At 53.1% G+C, this 21,396-nt stretch overlaps 1 protein-coding gene across 1 annotated transcript; it reads right to left on the reverse strand.

Moving 5' to 3' along the window:
- Positions 1–791: 791 nt before the first annotated feature.
- Positions 792–9,986, reverse strand: CYS1 (cystin 1). The gene is made up of 3 exons (XM_087823808.1): positions 9,669–9,986; positions 3,532–3,584; positions 792–2,373 (listed from the first exon to the last, which is right to left on the reverse strand). Exons 1-3 carry the CDS (start codon positions 9,984–9,986, stop codon positions 2,268–2,270), a joined length of 477 nt encoding a protein of 158 aa, XP_087679934.1. The 3' UTR covers positions 792–2,267.
- Positions 9,987–21,396: the final 11,410 nt, after the last annotated feature.

Here is a 21,396-nt window from a genome sequence, read left to right on the forward strand (position 1 = left end):
CCCTTTATTTAAGCCATGATCCTCCCTGTCCGTGAGCAGGTTCCACCCTCAGCTCCAGAACAGGAGGCTCAGGCTCAGGAGCAACACCAAGCAGCCAGGAGAAGGCCTGAGGCCGACCTAGCACACAGTGGGTGCTCTGCATGGTTTCTGTTGTGCAGCACTCCCCTGGGCCCACCCGGCCGCCTCCAGGACCAGCACCCTCCCCTCGCACTCAGCCACCCCATCTCACCCTTAGAGAATGGGCAGCGGGTACACGGGCTCCGTCTGGCCAGCTGCTGTTCAGAAGATGCTCCTGAATTCAAGGAATAAAAGCAATGGCTGAGAACACCTGCTGTGCCTTTAGCTTTGATGAAGTGTGTTCACCTTGACACTGGCATAGACTAACTGCGAGGGATTTTTGTTCTTAGCACCTCTCTCATTTAGGGTTTTACGAGGTTCCACTGGAAAATGCAGAGCTGTAATCCTCTTGGAAACGGGCTGAACGTGTTCCATCTGAACAAAATGATGTAAAATTGTAAATATTTTATAAAGTTCCAGGCTTGATCCATCTGGTTGTGAGAAATAAAATTTGGCTGGGTTGGAGCATTGTCCTGCGCACCAAAAGGCTGCGGGTTCGGTTCCCGATCAGGACACATACCTAGGTTTTGGGTTCGAACCCCAGGTTTAGGACAAGTGTGGGAGGCAACCGGTCAATGTTTCTCTCTCCCTTCCTCTAAAATCAATAAGCATATCCTTGGGTGAAGATTAAAAAATTAATAAAAATATTAAAAGCAGCATTTGTATTATTAAAATAGTAATGGCTTTAATCATTTTATCAAAAGAAAGGGTTTGGGATCGGGTGAGAAACAGCTCTTGTTTTGGGGGGTCCTGAGCCAACCCTTCCGGGGCCCCAGGGCTCCATCCTTGCTTTACAGAAAGTCTCCCAGCTCTGGAACATCTGGTCAAAGGCATCTTGTCAAATAAGGAAAGTCCATGGAAGCACCCGTTGGCCCATGAGGGCACCAGGCCTGTGGGTCTGGGTACTGTGCCAAGTGGCCGCGTGCTGGTTTCCGAGATGCTCTTGCGTTTTGCAGGCGACACAAGGGAGGCCGTTGTGTTGGTCAACTCGAGAGACACGCTGGGACCTTTTCTGGCTTCAGCAAAAACTGCTGCCGCCTCCAGCGAGGGCCTGTCTCCCAGGCTCCTGACCGCTCACCTCCCTGCGCTCCAAGCAGCCACTCCCGGCCACGACGACCACCCGCCTCCCAGTCAGGCTGCGGTCCTGGCCCTGCCTCCGATAACGGGGGCATCTTGGGCAAGGCGGCTTTTTCATTGGCCACTGTCTTCTGGCCTCACTGCCGTGATTTCCTACCTTCCGCCGTGTGGGAAGACGGTAAAAAGGCCCCATGGGGCAGTCGTCAGGTGAGAGCAGGTGGCCCTGAAGACCCTTTCCAGGTGGGGCAGGCGAGCACCCTCAGCGGGAGAGCAGTCCTGTGCCCCAGGGGGTGGGAACAGGGGAGAGCAAGGGAGTTGAGAAGGAAACTGAGGCCCAGAGAGGGAAAGTGATAATTAGTGAGAGAGTGAGGATCACGGCTGGGCCCTGGCTCCGGGCCGAGGGCTGTCCCTTGGGGGAAGCAGGCGGGCCAAGGCTCTGAGCAGCCTCCAGCACCGGGGTCTACCCTACATCCTTGCTGCTCAGGTGTGGCTGGGAGCCAGCAGCGTGGGTGTCACCTGGGAGCTGGTTAGAGATGCAACTCCAAGGCCCAGAGTTTAGAATCTGCATTTTGACATCTCCAGCAGGTTCACCTGCAAAACTCAGGGTGGCTCCCTCCACCTGGGCAGGGCACCCCTCCTGGGTGCACCTCACAGCGGAACCTTGCTGAAGTGCTGTGGGACGCTAGGGGCCCCAAGGCATCCGGTCTGAGCTACACTCAGCTAAGGAGCCTCCCCAGCCCAGGTGGAGAGCCGGCCACCAGAAAGAGGGAGCGTTCAGGCTCTGGCAGACCTGGTCGACAGGCCCTCCTGAGACCGAGAGGAGGGCAGGTGTCGGAGGTCACCTGCCCCTGCGTCTGGCTGAGCCTGCGCCGCTGACCACCTCTCCCCAGCGGGCACGACGCCAGCAGTGGCCGCGTTCCAGACGCGGGGACTGGAAAGGCGGGTTTGAAAGGTCCGTGAGGAGCTGCATGTTGGCAGCGGCTCACCTCCGGCTCCAGTCCAGCCCGGGGGGGCGGGGGGATGTGCACCCCCAGCCCAGGTTCAGAGGCCCGTCGGCGGGCACTGGCGGCCCCTCAGCGGCAGTATTCCTGCTCGATGCTGGCCATCAGCTCCTCCTCTGAGCAGTCGTACAGGATGACCGACTGTGTCTCCGGCCTCTTGTGGCTGCTGCCCGGGGCTCTGCGGGCCAGAAACACAGAAAGACGGGGGCGTCAGGAGGCGCGATGTCGCCTTCAAACTCGGTATCTCTACTGGACAACCACAGTGGCTCCTTTAGGGAATTCTGATCCTATAACTAAAACCAGAAAGCCTCTGCCCCGGGGACACCTTCCCGGTCTCCTGCATGAGCAGGCCTGTGCTCTCCGCCTGCATCTCCCCGGCCTTATCTGTCAGACCCTGCCTGCCAGCAGGCCAGGGCCCGCAGTGTCCAAGGGCGAGGCCCCGAGGCGGGGGGCATTCAAATCCCAGCTCCGCCACTTACCAGCTCCGTGACCATTTTTTCTCTCTAAAATGGAGCTGTAGTTCGTAGGTTCCTTCTGAGGCAGAAATATGGTAAAACACATGGACAGCAGGTGACACTGAATCTCGCCCTTGGCAGGTATGAGCTGTGGCCCCACAGCCGTTTGCCCGACACTCCTGTGCCTGCACCTCTGGGGGGTCTCACAGGAGCTGCTGCTGGGGGACAGACGGGGCCTCTCCATGGGCCCACCCAAGGGTGGACAAGATGCTGAATGTTGTGTGTCTAGCACAGAGCTCGGCACCGGGAAACACTGGGCAGAAAGGTCCCAGCGAAGCACCCGGGACGGAGGCAGGGCCCAACCACTGTTACTTCCTGGTCCTCCTGTCCCCTGCGGGCTCACTGAGATGGCCAGGGAGGGGGGTTCGAAATGGGGGTGAGGCACCTCAGAGACCCTCCAGGGCAATCGGGTCTCCTGGCCACACCTGGGGAAAGTGCAGGAAGACTAATGGGATTAGAGGGGCCCACCTGTCACCCCTCTAGGCAGCAAACTCCTACAGGCCAAGGATGGTGTCTCATCCTGAGTGAGCGAGCCTGGGATCGGGATCCAAAGGGGAGGGTTGGGATGCCCTGTGTGACCTGGGTCGGGGCCTTTTTCAGAAGGAAGGTCAGAGCTGCTGGGAGGCTGGAAGGCGTCTGCACTTCCCCAGGGCTGGGACCTTCTCCAGAGGTAGAGTGTTGCATTTAGAGAGGGAAATGGGTCGGGAAAATGAGCTGGGATGGGGAGAAGACGGATGGGGGCCCTGAGGGTTGTGGGGGCAGCTGGAGCCCACAGAAGAGCCCATGAAGTCCGGCAGAGCAGGTGAGCTTCTGGGACTTACTCGGACAGGCTGCCGCTCTCTGCGTGGCCTTCAGCCCTCTCTTCTGGGGACACCTTCGGAGGACAAAAGGAAGAGGCATCAGGTTATCGGTGGTGAGCCTCCCAATACTCAGCTTTGTGCTGGCAGACGATGGCCATCACATTCAGCTCGGGGCTGAATAACACTCCACTGTATGTACATACAGTGCGCCCTCCGTAGCCGTGGGTTCTGCACCCACAAATTCAACCAACCAGGGGTCGAAAATAGTCAGAAAAAAGATATAACGCTGTTGCTGACGTGCGTACGCAGTTTTGCCTGAACTTCATTCCCCAAGCAGCACAATATAATGATTATTTACGCAGCGCTTACGTTGTATTTGGCACTGTAAGTGATCGAGTGATGGTTTAAAGTACACAGGAGGCTGTGCAGAGATTTGATGCAAATGCTACACCATTTTATTTAAAATATGTCTTGCCCGGCCCGGCGTGGCTCAGCGGTTGAGCGCTGACCCAGGATCCAGGCGATCGGGGTTCGATTCCGGGTCAGGGCACAGGCCCGGGTTGCGGGCTCGATCCCCAGTCTGGGGCGTGCAGGAGGCAGCCGATCAATGACTCTCTCATCATTGATGTTTCTGTCGCTCTCTCTCTCCTTTCCTCTCTATGAAATCAATAAGCATATATTAAAATAAGTAAATAAATAAAATGCATATTTAAAAAATAAAATGTCTTTATTGATTTCAGAGAGAGGAAGGGAGAGAAAGAGAGAAACATCAATGATGAGAGAGGGTCATTGATCAGCTGCCTCCCGCATGCTCCCTACTGGCGATCAAGGAGCCCACAACTGGGGCATGTGCCCTGACTGAGACTCGAACCCCGACCTCCTGGATCCTAGGTCAATGCTCAACCGCTGAGCCACGCCCTTCGGGCCACTTTCGGTTTTTTGAGGAACCCCCACACTGCTTTCCATGGCGGCTGCACCAACCCGCATTCCCACCAACAGTGCCCAAGGACTCCCTTTTCTCCACATCCTTGCCAGCACTTGATTTATTTTTTATTTTGTAATTTTAAAAAAACCCTCATCCAAAGGTACTTTTCTCACTGCTTTTCAGAGAGTGGAAAGAGGGTGGGAGAGAAAGAAACATCAGTGTGAGAGACGCATCGACCCCGACCTCTGGGCCTGGAACCGAGGGACGTGCCCTTGGCTGGAACCCAGGACCCTTCAGTCCACGGGCCGACGCTCTAACCACCAACCCACACGGGCCAGGGCTGTTTGCTGATTTTTGATGCCACTCTGACAGGCGTGAGGTGGTATCTCACGGGGACTGTACATCTTTATTCATTCTGTTCGCCCGTTTTGTTCATCCGCCCATCGACGACACGGTGGCTTCCACCTTTTGGCTACTGTGACTAAGGCTCCTGTGCACATGGGTGTACAGAGCTCTATCTGAGACGCGCTCTCAGTTATCTTGGGCACATCTGAAAGTTTTCCCCTTGGCCTGGTAATATTCTCAGGGGCCACACGGAAGAAAAGCAATATTTCTATCCAACCATCCTTCAGCCATGCTTTTTTTTGTTTTGTTTTTTTAAGTATGTTTTTATTGATTTTTTAGAGAGAGAGAGAGAGGGAGGTAGAAGCATCGGTGAGAGAGAAACATCATGTATCAGCTGCCTTCTGCACACCACCTACTGGCTATCGAGCCTGCAACCCAGGCATGTGCCCTGACTGGGAACTGAACCGGTGACCTCTTGGTTCATGGATCGGCACTCAACCACTGAGCCACACCAGCCGGGCCTTCAGCTATTTTTTATGAAGTTACCCTGTAGGGACCCTAGTTCCCTCTTGTGGGTTACTGCTAGAACCAGCTTTTGCTGTCACCTGGGGTGGCTTTTCCTTCCATCACCAGATTAAATAATAAGGGTTGTTACAGATAGTTTCTCCCATCAGGAGGGCAACTGGGTGAAAGCGCACAAGACTGGAACCAAACATCTAAACAAACAGCCCGGGCTCCATTTTTCCTCGCTGCTCTGCTTACTACCAACGGGGACGCGTTGCCGGCCTCGCAGGGCAGGGACGCCGTGATGCCATCACGCCAGTGAACTGGACACCCCGAAGCTGCGTTCAAAGGGTAGGTCACTCTTCAGTAATCTCCCTGACGGCTCAGCCTTGTTCTGTCTGTTCAGTTTTCACCTGTTTCTTCCTGTGCCTGCGACTTGAACGTGTGGTCCTTCCTCCCACCGATCTGCCTACACCTTTAACTTGACTTTCTGCAATGGGAAACCTGTTAGACGCCCTCCCAGGAGTACAGCTTGCTGAAGCAGCCAGGGGAGCTTGGATGAAAAGCGGGGACACAGCAGCCCCTGGTGGCTGCTCCAGGCCTCGTGCAGACACGCGTTTCTGCCACCAGGCAGCTGGCAGCCTGCCACCTGGAGGTCAGACTTCTAGACTGGGAGCCTGGCCTGGGCCGTGGGAACGGGGCTGAGCTCAAGGAGGCCGGAGTATGTCGGGCCCAGGTGGGGACATGTTCTCACTCAAGATCCTAGGAGGCTCTGAAAAAACACCACAGCTGAACAAGACGCAGGAACACGAGGAGGAATTGAGTAAGACGAACTCTTAGTCTCCTTTGCCTCTTCTCACAAGTAGGGATTTTTTTTAGTGAAATGTCAACAGTTAATTTCTAGAAAATCCACTACATATCTTACCAAAATGTATTATATCCTGCTTTTTCTACTTAAAGAGCTCTCCCCTGCCCTGGCAGGGTTTGGCTCAGTGGTTAGAGCTTCGGCCCTTGGACTGAAGGGTCCCAGGTTCAATTCCGGCCAAGGGCACGTACCTCGGTTGCAGGCTCCATCCTGGCTCTGGTTGGGGCTTGTGGGGGAGGCAACCAGTCCATGTGTCTCTCTCCCATTAATGTTTCTCTGTCTCTTTCTCTCTCACTCTCTGAAAAGCAGTGGAAAAAATATCCTCAGATGAAGATAAATAAATAAATAAATAGCTCTTGCCCAGCCGGTGTGGCTCAGCAGTTGAGCATCAGCCTAGGATTCAGATCGAGGTTCGATTCCCGGTCAGGGCACATGCCGGGGTCGCATGTTTGATCCCCAGTAGGAGGCGTGCAGGAGGCAGCTGATCAATGATTCTCTCATCATTGATGTTTCTGTCTCTCCCTCTTCCTTCCTCTCTCTGAAATCAATAAAAAACATATCAAAAATAAATAAATAAAATAAAGAGCTTTCCCCTTAGCTCTTAACAGCTTTATATGTATATACAGGGTAGGGCAAAGGTAGGTTTACAGTTGTTCAAATGGAAAATACTACAATAATTAATAACTAATACAAGAAAAAAAAACCTGTTTCTCATACAACTGTAAACCTCCTTTTGCCCCACGCTGTATATGCACATGTATCAATAATATACGTAACCACGTCGTTGCAGGTGTTTGTGGATACACCTGTAAACCCATCACCGCAATGAGGACACTAAGCATGTTCTTCATCTGCTCTGTGTTGCCTCCCTCCCGCCTCCTGGCAACACTGGTCCACTTTCCATCGCTGTAGATTCGCAGCTGCAGATCTGTGCGCACCCTCTAGAAGCCTAGGTACTGGACTCGCACAGCGGGCCCTTTCTCCTCTGGCTCCTTTCACTCAGCATCCAGGTTCTGAGACCCATCCACGTGGCGTGGATCAGTAGTTCTCTCTTTTGAAGCTCAGGCTGGGTTGATTTCTTTTTTATGTCTCACTGTGGAAATTTTAACACACATACTGTAGAGAGACCAGAGATCTCCTCTCCCAGCCTCAGCCAACTTCAGTCTTTTGCCAACCCGCTCAGTCCTCTCGCCACCAGGAGGCGCTGTTGTCTGCACTGAATGGCCTCCCAGGCAGCAAAAGCTGAGGGCCCAGGGGGAGGCTGCTGGGAGAGCTGGATTATCTTGCCAAAATGACAAAGGACTTTTTCAAAAGGAGGCCCTGACTATGAGAGCACCAGTCCCAGGTCCTCCACCTCCCTTCATAGGGCCTGGCCTTCAGGAAGGTGTTTCCAAAGAGAAAGAAAGTCAGGGAGACCTGGAGAAGCTGAAGGGAGTGGGATTGGAGGAAAGTAACAATAAATTACATTTAGTGTTTTATCACTTTGTGAAGCACACTGACATACATTCTCACATAATTCTTCCAAACCTCCAGTCAATAAACACTTAGTCCTTAGCTAGACTGCGTGCTCCCACCCTGGGTGTCCTCCCTGACCCAGATCCTTGCTCCCAAAGGTGGATGACCTGGTCCCACGGGGGAACTTGGGCAGCCACTGTGCTGGGCCCAAAGGTCTCCAATGTAAATGAGAGGGTAGCCCTGATGGTTGCTAAGATCCCTTCAGCTGTAGCAACCTGTGATTCTCAAACTGTCAAGAAACGAAAGGGCCCTGGACACCGGCTGTCAGGAGGCAGACTCCATCGAGAACTTGAACTGGTGGCCTTGGGCAGGGGGCCGCCTCCTCACTGGTAACGGGCTCCTGGTACTCAGGTGTGGAAGCACCTCCATTCTGTCTGAACCACTGCTGACCCTCACCAGAGTCCAGTTAGGGCTTGTTCCAGCCCTGCGGAAACTCGGACTCATGGACCAAGTTTTCGCCAGCGTATCTCGAAGTACTGCATGCCCAGTGATGTCCTGTCCACTCGTTTCTACACCTTCCCACATCCAGCACTGGGTGGCAATCCCCGAGGCTTGGCATCAGGCCATGTGCTTCGAGGCTCTGCTCCAACCCCTCCACCGCTAGCTTCCTCCGGCCACGGCCACGGCCAGCAGCCACATCAACGGGGGTGTTCCCCCCAGCCCCCTAGACTGCCTTTGCCTGTGGGGTTCTCTCTGCCCAAATGCTCGCTCTCTCCCTGCTTGTTTGCCAGGCTAATGCCACAGGGCCTTCCAGATTCAGGTCCAGTGCTGTCCTTCTGGAATGCCGCCCTGACTCCTCCAGGGCTCAGCTGCTCCTTCGGACTCTATACAGATCTCGGACCACACTGTACCCACTCTGTCTGCAGATCACTCCCCCCACCCCCCCTCGTGAGACTGTGGGCTTCTTTAGGACAAAGACTGTACCATCTACGTGTATCTCCAGCACCTAGAGCGATGCCTGGCACATAGCAGGAGCTCAAACAATACCTAAGAAACGACTTAAAGGAGAAGTGAGGTGGCCCCTGCACCCAGAGCATCTGACACTCAGTGACTGGGGGGAAATCAGTTTCCCTGTTTTCACATTTCAAGTTTCCAACGCACTTGAAAATTGGACACTAAAACATTGTTTCCATACTATCTCAGAATTTCCCCAATTTCTCAACTGTTTATTCATTTTTAGGGTTATATAACCAAGTGCTGATGCAGCCTTAAAGGAATCCTGTTATATAACTCAGTCTGCTTAACTGCCCTCACTTGGGGCGAGTAGCGGGGCTGGGATGGGTGTAAGGACGGGGCGCTGCCCGGGGTGGGCCAGCCCTCACCCCTCACCCTGCCCTCCCGGGGGCATCCTCAGGGTTCTCCTGCTGGGGCTGCCCAGGAAGACGCTCCCCTGGGGGCCCCAGCAGTTGGGCAGAGCCTGCGGGTGGGACTCTGGGGGGGCGGCTGCCTCCAGCTCTCTCAAGCCCAGGAGCTGCTGTTAGGGATCGCGGGGTGCAGACCGTGGCCCAGCAGCGCGCTCACCCTGCTGTCTGCGTGGAGCAGCGGGGCCGGGTCGCGAGTGGTCCGCAGAGGGGACGCCGCCGCGCCTTCCAGCCGCAGGGGCGCGCTGCTGGGCCGCGGGGGGACCTTGAGGACCCTGCCACGCAGGGCACCCGGGGACCACTGCCCGGCACCTCCTCCGCAGGGTCCCCAGGGCTGCCGAGGGGAGCCCCCTGGCCAGCTGCGCTGAGCGCGAGGACAGTCCCGAGCGGGACAGGGAGCTCTGGCCAGAAGCAAGCCGGGGACGCACCTCTGCCAGGAGACGCCTGTCGCCCTGCCCTTGGGGGCTGCCCCAGCACTGCCCCCCGAGGAGGCTGGCAGGGAGGAGCCAGGGGCCTAGCAGGGGCTCGGGGACAGCGGGACGGGGTGCGACCCGCGCAGGCCGATCAGGCGGGGAGGAGCGGGGCCGCGCTGCGGGGAGGGCCCGGGGCGCACAGGGGCGCAGAGGGGCGCAGCGGCACTCACCCGGCTCCCCGCATCCCGGGTAGGTCGGGGCCGCAGGGGGCACCGCGGGGCCGGCTCCTCGGGGCCCCAGGCCGCCGACTCGGCCAGCAGCTGGTCCAGCAGGCGCAGGGTTTCGTCCCGGCCGTCGGAGGGCGCCGCGGGGCTGGCGTCGGGGTCCCGTCCGGCCGCGCCCGCTGCCCCCGGGGCCCCCTCCCCGCCCGCCGCCGTCGCGGAGGCCGCCGGCCCCACCCCGCCCGGCCCCGCCGGCCCCGCCGGCCCGCTGTCCGCGCCCCGTGGCCGCCTCCGGGCCCGGCCGCCCCGGCTGCTGCCGCTGCCCATGGTGCCCCCGCGGCGCAGGCGGGTCCCCGCGGAGCGCGGGGGGCGGGCGCGCGGCCGGGGCGGGGACGCGGGAGGGGCGCGGGGAGCGGACGGGGGGGGGGCGCCGGGGCGGGGTTGGCTCGGTCGGGGAGCGGGGGGCGGGGTCACGGGACCTGGGGGCGGGGAAACTGGGTGGGGGCACCGCGCAGGGCCCCCCCTCCCGTCCTCACCTGTCTGCCTCTGTCCCCGCCGCGCACGGACACACCTGAGACCCGCGCAGGAGGAAGGGAGGGGGCGATGCGCCCGGGCCTAGGGGCCCCTCCTGCCTTCCGAGGAGGGGGGCAGCAGGGGCAGTGGGGGCCCTCGGCGTCCCATCCCCCTCCTGACGCACCCGGGATCGCTTCTGAATGCTGAGCCTCATCAGCAACCTTGTCAAAGCCCGGCCCGTGTGGCTCAGCGGTTGAGCATCGACCCAAGAACCAAGAGGTCACCGCTGCGCCCCGTCAGGGCACAGGCCTGGCCAAGGGCCTCCTCCCCGGGAGGGGGCGCAGGAGGCAGCCAGCAGCTGTTCCTCTCTCCCTCTCCCTTCCTCTCAAGTCAATAAAAACATTTATATATATATATTTAAAAACCTCATCAGGAAGTCATCACATTGGGGAAAGAAAAACATTTAAAAGAGGGAGACAGAAAATGCATTCTCTGCCCCTAGAAAAAAGCAAAGGAGATTGAGTGGGTGCTGATCATAGTTCATTCTTGCTTCTGGTCGTGGGATAGTAAAAAAGAAAGAAAAACTCGTGTTCTTTCTAAAGTGAACTAACCCCACAGTTAGAGCAGGGAAGGCTCCAGGACTGTGAGGCTCAAAAGCCAGGGGATGTTGTTGGTGGTGGTGCTTGTATTTTCCTGTAACTCTGTGGCTTCCTCTCCCTTCCCCTCTTACAAACCCAGCCTTTCCGAAGCTGGACAACGCGGACATTCCTGGGTTTTACTCACGTGTCCTGACTTGACACTAACCCGAGTCCAGACTCCGTTGCAGAATAGTTGTTCCAATGAAATTTCCGCTAACCTTTACCCACCATATCCTTGAAATTTCAGGAGCAGGCCTTAAAAACTTTATGCCCAAGAAAATGGGATAAACATGGGACTCAAGTCCATAGCCATTTAGTTTACCAAGAGGCCACAGAGGAATTTATTACTCCCCTTGCTTTTTTTCTAACCATCCAGATGTAGGAGTTGGGCCAAATACATTATTTTCTATCATTTGGGTGTTCTAAGTCCACACAGATGTGCCTGCTTTGAAAGCTATCGATACAAGTTTTCTCTTTAAGAAAAACAGATCTCATCTTGAAATCCTTTAAGCCTGGAAAAAAGTGTTCACATGGAAAGTTTTTTTTTAACTAAGCTCAACTAAGTTTAATCATTTAAAGGAAAACATGCTCTGCTTCTGCCTGAGTCAAGTCTCGAGTCTCGTTGTGTGATTCATAGTTTAACTCCATCCACAGATCCCAGGGCAGTGGATTTTTCTAACCCCTCTTGGTCCGGAGCCTGTTTCCGAGACTTGTCTAGCTGGCGTCCTTGTGAGAGGACTGCCACGCCTGTGTTCTTTCCACTCTGAGAGCGCATTTAAAATCGGCTACAGTTGGAGACCTGGCTTCCATTAGATAGGCGAAAAGCCCAGCTTGAGTTTATTAGGCGCTCCCCTGAGCAAACCACCCAAGCTTTCCCATGTGACTAAGGCCGCCTGAGTTCATCTCTAGAAATAAACAAGAACCTCTTTGTCCCAGAGGGATGGCAAAGTCCCAGGAATATTGGGACATTGAAAATGGGGTCTAGCCTGGCCGGCGTGGCTCAGTGGTTGAGCATCGATCTAGGATCCAGGAGATCACGGTTCAATTCCCCGTCAGGGCACATGCCCGGGTTTCTGGCTCGATCCCCAGCAGGGGGCGTGCAGGAGGCAGCTGATCCATGACTCTCATCATTGATGTTTCTCTCTCTCTCCCTCTCCCTTCCTCTCTCTCTCCCTCTCCCTTCCTCTCTCTGAAGTCAATTAAAGAAAGAAAGAGAAAGAGAGAGAGAGAAAAAGAAAGGGAAGGAAGGGAGGAAGGGAGGAAGGGAAATGGGGTCTAATCCCTCTGGAAGGAAGCACCCTGGCAGCGACACCTCTCCAATGACTGGGGTGGTGGCTGGTGAGAGTGCTGAAGATGAGGCCCAGCCCAGGAGCTGTCTGTGTAACTCCTGGAAATAAGGACTGCCTTGCAATCAACAAATTACAGTTTGGGAGAGAACTGTGGTTGTTGGTACTCCGAGCAGGAAATGTGTCAGGAGGGATATTTTCCTTGGCAACAGGACTAGCCTGGCATCTGGAGATGAAGGGGGTCCAGCCCCTTACCACAGCCCCAGGACCACCCCCATTACAGCAGACACAGGCTCCGTCCCCCCATCAAAGCCCACTCAAGTGCCCTTCTTCAGGGACCCTCCAGATCTACTCTCTCTGCTCAGAACTGCTATAATTTCCACCATTCCTGACACATCACTTGGTCATACATAGGACAGAGATCTTGTGTAGGTGCTGGTCATTATGACTATGCAGAAAGATAGCATTTATATTCAGATGAGAAAGGAGACAGCATCTGAAACATAGGCAAGCTATATTTCTATTTTTAATGTTTTATCAGTAACCTGAGAGCCACAGTGCTATCAGTTATTGCTGATGCCTTTGGACAGCAGTATCTCCTAACTGCTGTTGTCTTTGGGCAAAGTGTTCGAGCTTTTGCATTTGGTTTCAGGGCTCCTTACAAAGTCAACACTATTCATTAAGGACAATTCATGAGTTACAGAGCCCCTTATACTTACTCAGAAATGGATTAAGTCCTCAGAGTTGGCATGCATGTATCAAGATTGATTGGGCCCATTCTGCCGCACTGTAGCCTATTGGTTCTGTTTCTCTGGATAGCCCTGCCGAATACAGTAAGTCGCCTAAGTCTATGAGTAATAGGAGCAAATTCATTTTCCTACATTTCTTAACAAGTTAACACTGGCAGTTGGGACAGCCTTGGGCTTACTCTGGCACACTGCCAGCCCGAGGTTCTGGATAGTTCTGTGCTTTCCCAGCTCGAAAGTAAACCAACACAGCCAGCAGACTCTCTTCTGGGCACGAGACCTAGAAGACAGTTGGTCAACACAGCTTCCTTTTCTATGTGCCTTTTCTATGGTGTGTTGTAAGAGAATGGTCACTTAGACCTGAAAATGGGGCTGTTTAGTTCAGGGGCAGGCAACCTACAGCCAGCAAGCCAAATCCAGCTTTCAACTGTTTTTTATAAATGAAATTTTATTAGAACACAGCTATGCCCTATTTGTGTGTCTCTGGCTGATTTTGTTATCGAACACAAGGGGTTAGCTGCTTGGGGTGTTCTCTTCAAAAACAAGACATGGTTGTTACAAGGTAGTTTTATTTACAGCAAGTCAAGGAGACAGGGGATGCATGTCCAAAGGTCTGCCCAGAAGGGAGGCTTGGCCATTGCTTATCATATACACCCTTTGGTCAGTTACATGTTGATTTCTGCTTTGCAGTTGGCTATTTTCATCCCATTGGGTTCCTGTCAGCTCATCCTTTATAACTGCATCTACAAAATACTATGCTACAGTTTAACATTTAGTAAGAAATAACATTTAGGACTGCCGAGACCTTGAGACCCTGTCCTATAGAACAATTTTACATAACTAGGGAGGGCTGAGTAGCTGCTTCAGGGACTGTTTGTCCTGCAAAGCCTGAAATATTTACCACCTGGTCTTTACAGAAAGTTTGCCAATCCCTGTCTCAGTTGAAAGCCCTCTGAGTTTCACCCATTAGTCCCGGATGGTATGGTTTACTCATGAAAGAAAGGAAGTTAATATTAACCACCTACGAGTTTTAGTAACTTATTTCTGCCTTCATACCTAACTCGGCATTCTCACCTAGGGCCCCAGGCGAGACTGAGTTATGAAACCCAAAGTGAAAAGATTCCTGCAGACTAATCAGCCTTTCCAATCTTTAAATTCCTTCTTTTGTGTGAACCAGGAACTAGATCTGCAAGTCATCTTTACTTTTCTACTTCTTCTACAGTTTCTCTTTTCCTCTTACAGATGAAATGTTAAAAGCATTTCCCTTCCCTTGTTCTTTCTCTTATGCAGGCACAAATAAAAGGGGGAAAGCTTTTGATGTCCAGTTTTACAAGGATCCACACTAAGATATATTAAAAGTTATTTAGCCCGGCCGGTGTGGTTCAGTAGTTGAGCATTGACCTAGGATCCAGGAGATCGAGGCTCGAGTCCCGGTCAGGGCACATGCCTGGGTTGTGGGCTCGATCCCCAGTTGGGGGCCTGCAGGAGGCAGCCGATCAATAACTCGCTCTCATCATTGATGTTTCAACTCTCTCTCCCTCTTCCTTCCTCCCTCGGAAATCAATAAAGATCTATTTTGAAGAAAAGTTATTTTAATCTACTCAAAAATACTTATCCAAATGTCTTTTGATTACTTAAACTAAAAGCAACACTTAGGCCAAGATGAAATAACCAGAAGAGAAACTCCAAATCTGTTTGAACAAGCATATAACCCACACATAGTCTATTTGATCCAACTCTACAATAAGGCAGCTGTGTTAAATAATTAAAGAGAGAAATGTAAAAGAGCAGGCACCAGCCACAGGAAGAATTAACCTCCCACCCAGGGGTCAGGTGGGATCCCCCGTCAGGGCCAGGCCCGGGTTGCAGGCTCCTCGGCCCCCAGCAGGGGGCGTGCAGGACGCAGCCGAAATCAGTAATATTTATTTTATTATTATTATTATTTTTTGAAATCAGTAATATTTAAAACGAAACAAAACCCCCAAAAAACAACACACACAAAAAAAAACGTCTCTGGGAAAGGTCAACGAAGGTCACATAAAGCCGGGTTTTGAAAGAGGCGCAGGAGAGTCTCCGAAAGCGGAGGCGAAGGCGCCGAGGTGCCCCCGGGCGACAGCAGGGACGTGCCCGCGAGGCGCTGGGCGTCCCGCCACCGCGGGGGGCACGGCGCCCTCCTTTTTGTTGGGAAAAGAAACCCGCAGTTGGGATGAAATAGGATCCCAGAGGAGAGACCGGCCCCCCGCGCGCCGGCCCCGCCCCGGCGCCCGCGCCCGCGTCGCTGCCACGTGGCCCTGCCCGCCGGGTCCCGCGCGGGACGGGCAGCGGGCGGGCCCCGGGGCGCGGAGCCGGTGCTGGAAGCGGACGGAGGGGACCGGACGGGGGGACCCGGGCGGGGCGCGTCCCCAGGCCACGGGACGGGGGGCTCGGGAGCTGAACCGAGGTGCGGTCTTACTTTTGCGATTGCACCGTGGCCACGCCACGTGTGGACAGCAGGGGGCGCAGGTGCCCTCTGGAAACTGCACTATCTCGGCGCCTCTTCCGTAAGTCTAAATTATTTCATTTATTTTTTTATATCTTTATTGATTTCAGGGAGAGGGAGAGAGAAACATCAATGATGAGAGAGGCATGGATCGGCCCCCTCCTGCACGCCCCCGACTGGGGATGGAGCCTGCAACCCGGCCTGGGCCCTGACCGGGAATCGAACCCCAATCGCCAGGATCCTAGGTCGATGCTGAGCCACACCTGGACTGGTTAAATTATTTTAAAATCGCGTCTTTTTTTTCATGAAAGTAAAAGGAGGTCCTGGCTCGCATCTCTCGGGAGGTTCTCATGCTGCCTGATTTCTTTGCCCCTCCCGCTGCCCGGGTCTGGCACAGGCCTGTCACCCAGACGGCGCTGGGCAAAGGCCCACAGAGGCCATGGGGAAAGAGAGAGCAGCTGCCTCTTATTAATGCTGCAGTGTTGTTCTTAGATCTTTATTATTCCTGTTACTTGGCCCCAAAGCCATGGGGTCGCCCTTGACACCTCCTCTCTCACATCCCACCTCCAGACCATCAGCGATGTCCTTAGTTCTGCCTTCCGACTGCCTGTCTAGAATCTGGCCACCTCCGGCTCCTCCATCGCCCTCTCTCATTCCTCTGCAGCCCCCCTGATCTCCTGGCCCATCCTCAACCTGCCAAACACACGTGCACCTCAGGGCCCTTGCCACGGGTGTGCCTGTGACTCTCCCAGAAACCTGCACAGCTCACACCGTCCGCACGTCACTCCCTCTCCATCTCATCACCACGGGGAAGCCTGTTTTAAATTACCCCCTCTCCCTACACTCAGATCCTCTGTTTCGCTCTAGCCCCTTTCCATGGCTTTTCTCCTTCCCACATACAATTTAATACACTGATTATGTTTATTGCTTGTGCCTGTTTTCCTCTTGCCGGCATATAGGCTCCCGGGGGCCGGGATTTCTTGGTGAATTGTTTGCTGCTGCTATGACTGTGGCTCCTAGAACAGTGCTCGGCCCTCAGTAACTGCTGAGTGAGCAATCAGAGCCAGAGGAGGGCGTGGGAGCCACTCTTTCTCTCCAGGGAGGAGCCTGGCCCAGCCGTCCTCAGAACTGTCTTTCTGTGTGGGGTTTTGTTTTAGAGTTGCAGTCACCATGTGTATATTATGTCCGAGGACTTTTTATCATATGACTGACCGTTTGTGCCTTTTCACTGTCATCACCCAAGTCACCCATCCCCCACTTCACCCCCGCCTCTGGCAGCCACCAATCTGTTCCTTGTGTCAGTAAGTTGTTTTTTAAGATTTCACGTATAAGTGAGAACATACGGCATTTGTTATTATTTGCCTGATCTGTGGAGCAGGCTGTTGGGCAGGAGCTGGGACCTTGGTCAAGGATGACAATAGCCCATGTGACCCTTCAGGTAAAGAGCCAGGGAGAGAACCACCTGCCCCTTCTCCTCTCTCCCTCCAGTCTCCTAGGGATGCTCCCACTGGCCGCACCGCGGAAGCCAGGCGGGAGGCTCTTTGAGGCTGTCCACCCAGGGCGTCCTCCCGGCCACCGGGGGGTGGGGGGGGTGGGGGGGTGGGGGAGGTGTGTGTGAATCTGCCAGGGTCAGCAGACAGTGTCAGCACCTCGGCCACCTGAGTGGGTTATGGTAAATCCGGTTTAAACCCCTTATGGAGATTTAAGTAAATGTGAAATAAAAATGTTTGTTTTTTATTCCTCCCCCAAATACATGCTTATTGATGTTAGAGAGAAGGGAAGGGACAGAGAGTGAGAGAGGTGGGCTGGTTGCCTCCCATATGTGCCCTGACTGGGGATCGAATACGAAACCTTCCACTCTACAGGTTGACGCTCCAGCCAACCGAGTCACATTGGCCAGGGCTAAAAATGTCTTAATGCAAATGTTTAAGAACATATGGTTTTTAAGGTTTTGTTATATATAATACACATATATATATGGGTGTGTGTGTGGATTATTGTCTAAATACCAGGGATTATTGTCAGCCCCTAGATTAATCACTAGGCTCTTTTTATGAAGAAGTAAAATGTTCAGATTTAAAACTAAATATCAATTGGCTTTTTTTCTAGCTGAGCTAACATTAAGTCATGGTTCCATGTTTTTGTTTTGTTTTTAGCTCCCCTTGAATAGTTTTCTGCGTGAAAGCAGAACAGGAGGGTCTCACCCATGCCCCCTCATGTCTTAGGAGGACAGGAGGGCGAGAGAGGTGGAGGACCTCTGGGGTTAGGCTACTTGGGGGTGGGGACAGGAGCACTGCGGGAGCCGGAGCTGGGGTGGGGGTAGAAGGCGATGGCGCTGCTGGGTGCTGGGTGCTGGGTGCTGGGTGCTGGGGCAGACGCGGTGGGAGAGACGTTCTGGACTTTTCAGGCACGTAAACCAGTAGATACCCTTTTGCTTAAGTGTCTGTCACTTGCAGCCGAAAGAATCCTAACAGTCTCTCTCCTCCCTCGGTTCCGCTTTCCCCCCCAGCGAGTCCACTGCCCACTCTGGGCTCCTGCAAGGCTCTTGGTTCTCCAAGCTCCACATGCGGCGGGAAGGCAGAGCTTCCCTTTCCCTCCACGGCCAGTAAATGGCTTCAGTTAGGCTTCCTTAGGAAGGCCGGTGTTGGTTGCCCATTCCTAGGGGGTCAAGGGACTAGAAATTGCAGAGGTCACAGCCCGCCCCACACCTTCAGGGACAAGGGGTGCAGATGGGGAGTTAACCCCGTTAAACCTCATGGGCCTTGTGGGCCTCACAAGGATGTGGACTTCTGCTTTCCTGAGATGAGACGGGAAGTCAGCGGGTTTTAGTTCCAGTGCTGGCTGTGGACCCCCCAACCCCACGCTCTACCCACTGCCCAGGGGCCAGGCCAAGATAAGCCTCTCGGGCCTGCCCAGCAGGCCCAGGCGGAGAGGGCACAGGGACACCTCCCCTGGGTCTTATCAGGTAACACAGCGGGGCTTTTGGAGGATGGGCACGGACAGAGCTTGGGAAACACTCAAGCAGAGCCCCAAAGCCTGCAATTCATTTTCTGAGGACCGCCACACACCGGGCACTGTGCTAGGCCTGCCACAGACTGTCTCCTGTGAGCCTCATGCAGCCTGGGCAGTAGTAACGCCGTCTCACAGCCGAGGGCGGGGAAGTCGAAGAAGAAGTTGCCCGGTTGCACGGCCAGGGTGTGGCGGAGGGGATCCTCCTGGCCTGTCTGACCCCGAAGGCCATGCCCCGAAGTACGGCCCTTTCCAGGTGCCCCCTCCGGTGAACCTCTGGTCTCTTGTCCGACTTTGTCAGCCTTTCTCACCAGGCAGGATTATGACAGATGCAGCAGGTAATAGTATCAATTTTGTCTCAAACTCTACACTGTCAACCTATTAAAATACTCCTGTAAAAGTTAATGCTGGAAATGTAAATTAAAACAAGGGTTATTTTTTATTATTTTTTAAAAATGAAAACACAGTCACACAAAAACCTGTATGTGAATATTCATAACAGCTTTATTTTTCAATAGCTAAAACCTGGGGAAAAACAGATGTCTGCCGCAGGTACGTGGTAAACACTCCGAAATAAAGAGGAACTGACTGCAACCGCGGTCCATTTCAAGGGCTTTGTGATGCATGAAAAAAGCCAGTCTCCAAGTGCCGCACAATGTGTGATTCTATTCATATGATATTCTCTGAGTGACAGAGTTATGGTGATGGAGACCAGACAGGTGGTTACCAGGAGCCGGGGTCGGGGGAAGGCATGAATACTGGTGAATAAAACAGGGATTTTGTTTGTGGAGATGGAACAGTGCTGCATCCTGACCTGGCGATGATCATGCAGATCTACACACCCAATAAAATGTCCAAGAATCATGCGCACAACCACAAGTCATGTAGAAACCAGTGAAATCTCAATAGGTCTCATAATTTACTTAATGGGATTGCAACAGGTCAAGTTCCTAATTTTGACAATGAGCTGCGGTTGAGTAAAACACTGGGGGAAGAGTACACAAGGACTCTTGGTACTATTTAGCAACTTCTGTATCTTAAATTATTTCAAAAGACAAAGTTATGATTAAAAAAAGAGAAAAAAGCCCTAGCCGGTTTTCTCAGTGGTTAGAGCGTTGCCCCTCAGACTGACGGGTCCCAGGTTCAGTTCCAATCAAGGGCACGTACCTTGGTTGCAGGCTCGGTCCCCGGCCCTGGTCGGGGCGCATTCGGGAGGCAACCAGTTGATGTGAGATGTTTCTCTCTCTCTCCCTTCCACTCTCTGAAAAGCAATGGAAAAACTATCCTCAGGTAAAGATTTTTAAAAAAGAGAGGGAGAGAAAAGACAAATGGAAAACCTTGAACTATTTCAAAATAAGTTATAATTTAAAAAGAGAAAAGACATAAATGAAAAACCTGGCAAAGTAACTGCAACGTACATAATAGGAAATGGGATACCATCCAAAAGATACAGAGCACCTACGAATCAATATGAAAGTGGTAAAGGACCCAACCAGTAATTGGACAAATACCAGGAAATTCAGAGAATATAAATGTCCATATTCAATTTTACCAGTAATCAGATAATTCATATTAAGACAGCACGGCAACATTAGTTTCCACTCATCAAAGATCGCCGGCCGGGATATAAAGTGGCGCTCCCACACACCGCTGAGTGAGAACGTGAATTGGCCAGCATTCTGACAAGCTGCTGGAAGGTGCGCATGCAAGTTTGAAAGATGACCTAAGTGTTTGTTAAAGAGGATTGTTAGACACATTATAATGGCAACTCTGGCTTTTCACGTTCCAGGAACTTTCATAGCGCTTTACACATGTTATCTCATTTAACCCTCACAAAAGTCCTCTGAAGTAGGTTCTAGGTAGTTATTACCCAGGGAAACACGTTCATTCGCAAGGCAACCTAGGCCGCCTGGGCCTGGCACCCCACAACCTTAGCCTTATGCCAGGTGCTGAACATGGAGGATCGTGGGGGCATCTTCTGTGAGAAAAGCGAGCTACAAAGCGGTGAGAGTAACGGTCCCAGAGGGTGTGCCTGGAAAGAAAGATCTGACAGATCCGCTTTGGGGCTTAATATTATGGAAAACATTTACTCTTCTGTTTATATATTTTTATATTATTTGCATTTTCAAAAATGTATTGATTTTTTAAAAGAGAGTGAGCGTTGTTGCTCCTTCCACATGCATTCGTTGGTTGCTTCTTGCATGGGCCATGACCCCATGACTGGAGATTGAACCCGCAACCGTGGTGTATTGGGATGATGCTCTAACCAACTGAGCTACCCGACAAGGGCTATTGTTCGCATTTTTTACAATAAAGTGTTTCGTTTTTATACAATAAGGATCTTTATTGAATTTATTGGGTGACATTGGTTAATCAAGTTATATAGGTTTCAGGTGTACAATTCTATAATACATCGACTGTATTGCATTGTGTGTATTGTATTCTGTGTTCACCACCCCTACGATAAGGATATTTAAAGGCTATAGGCCAAAAATTTAAAACAAAGAGAAAAAAAAATACCTCTTGTAGGAATTGAACAGCCCAGAGCACTCACTCCCCACTCCCCCCGCCCCCAAGGCCCAGCCAGGGGAGAAACTTCCTTCCAGCCTCATCTCCTCGGATAGGGCTCCTTCCCCTCCAGCGAAACCCCCAGAAGCAGCCTGGAGGTGTGACTCCAGTGGGTCCTGGTGGGCCACCCTCTGCACAGCCCTTCAGGGCTGGCCCTTCCCGGGGGAACATGAGAGCATCCGCCAAAGTGAAACTGCTGCAACAGAAAAGCAACGAGACTGGACAACAGATACCATAGGAAACTGGGGATTCGACGGGGCGGACGGAGAATTTAAAATGAGCGTAAGCAAACAGAAGTCTACGGAGCCGGAGCCGAGGTGTGGCTAGGGCCGAGGGCGTCCTTAGTTTTAGGAGCTACCTGACGAAACACCCGGGGGTGAAGCATCAAATCTGCAAAAAGCTGGGGGAGGCGAGTTTCACCGCGTGACCTTGGGCCGTCTCCGTGACTCCCAGGCCTTCGCTCCCTCGCCCATGCAGCAGAGCCAAACGCTGCCTGCA

Source organism: Miniopterus natalensis, chromosome 13, assembly GCF_054644295.1.
Source record: "Miniopterus natalensis isolate mMinNat1 chromosome 13, mMinNat1.hap1, whole genome shotgun sequence".
Taxonomy (NCBI): Eukaryota; Metazoa; Chordata; class Mammalia; order Chiroptera; family Miniopteridae; genus Miniopterus; species Miniopterus natalensis.

Coding starts and splice junctions, on each gene's coding strand:
- CYS1 (XM_087823808.1), bottom strand. CDS start 9,986: ATGGGCAGCGGCAGCAGCCGGGGCGGCCGGGCCCGGAGGCGGCCACGG. Junction 3,585..9,668: donor CCCGGGATGCGGGGAGCCGG/GTGAGTGCCGCT, acceptor TGTCCTCCGAAG/GTGTCCCCAGAAGAGAGGGC. Junction 2,374..3,531: donor GAGAGCGGCAGCCTGTCCGA/GTAAGTCCCAGA, acceptor TCTGGCCCGCAG/AGCCCCGGGCAGCAGCCACA.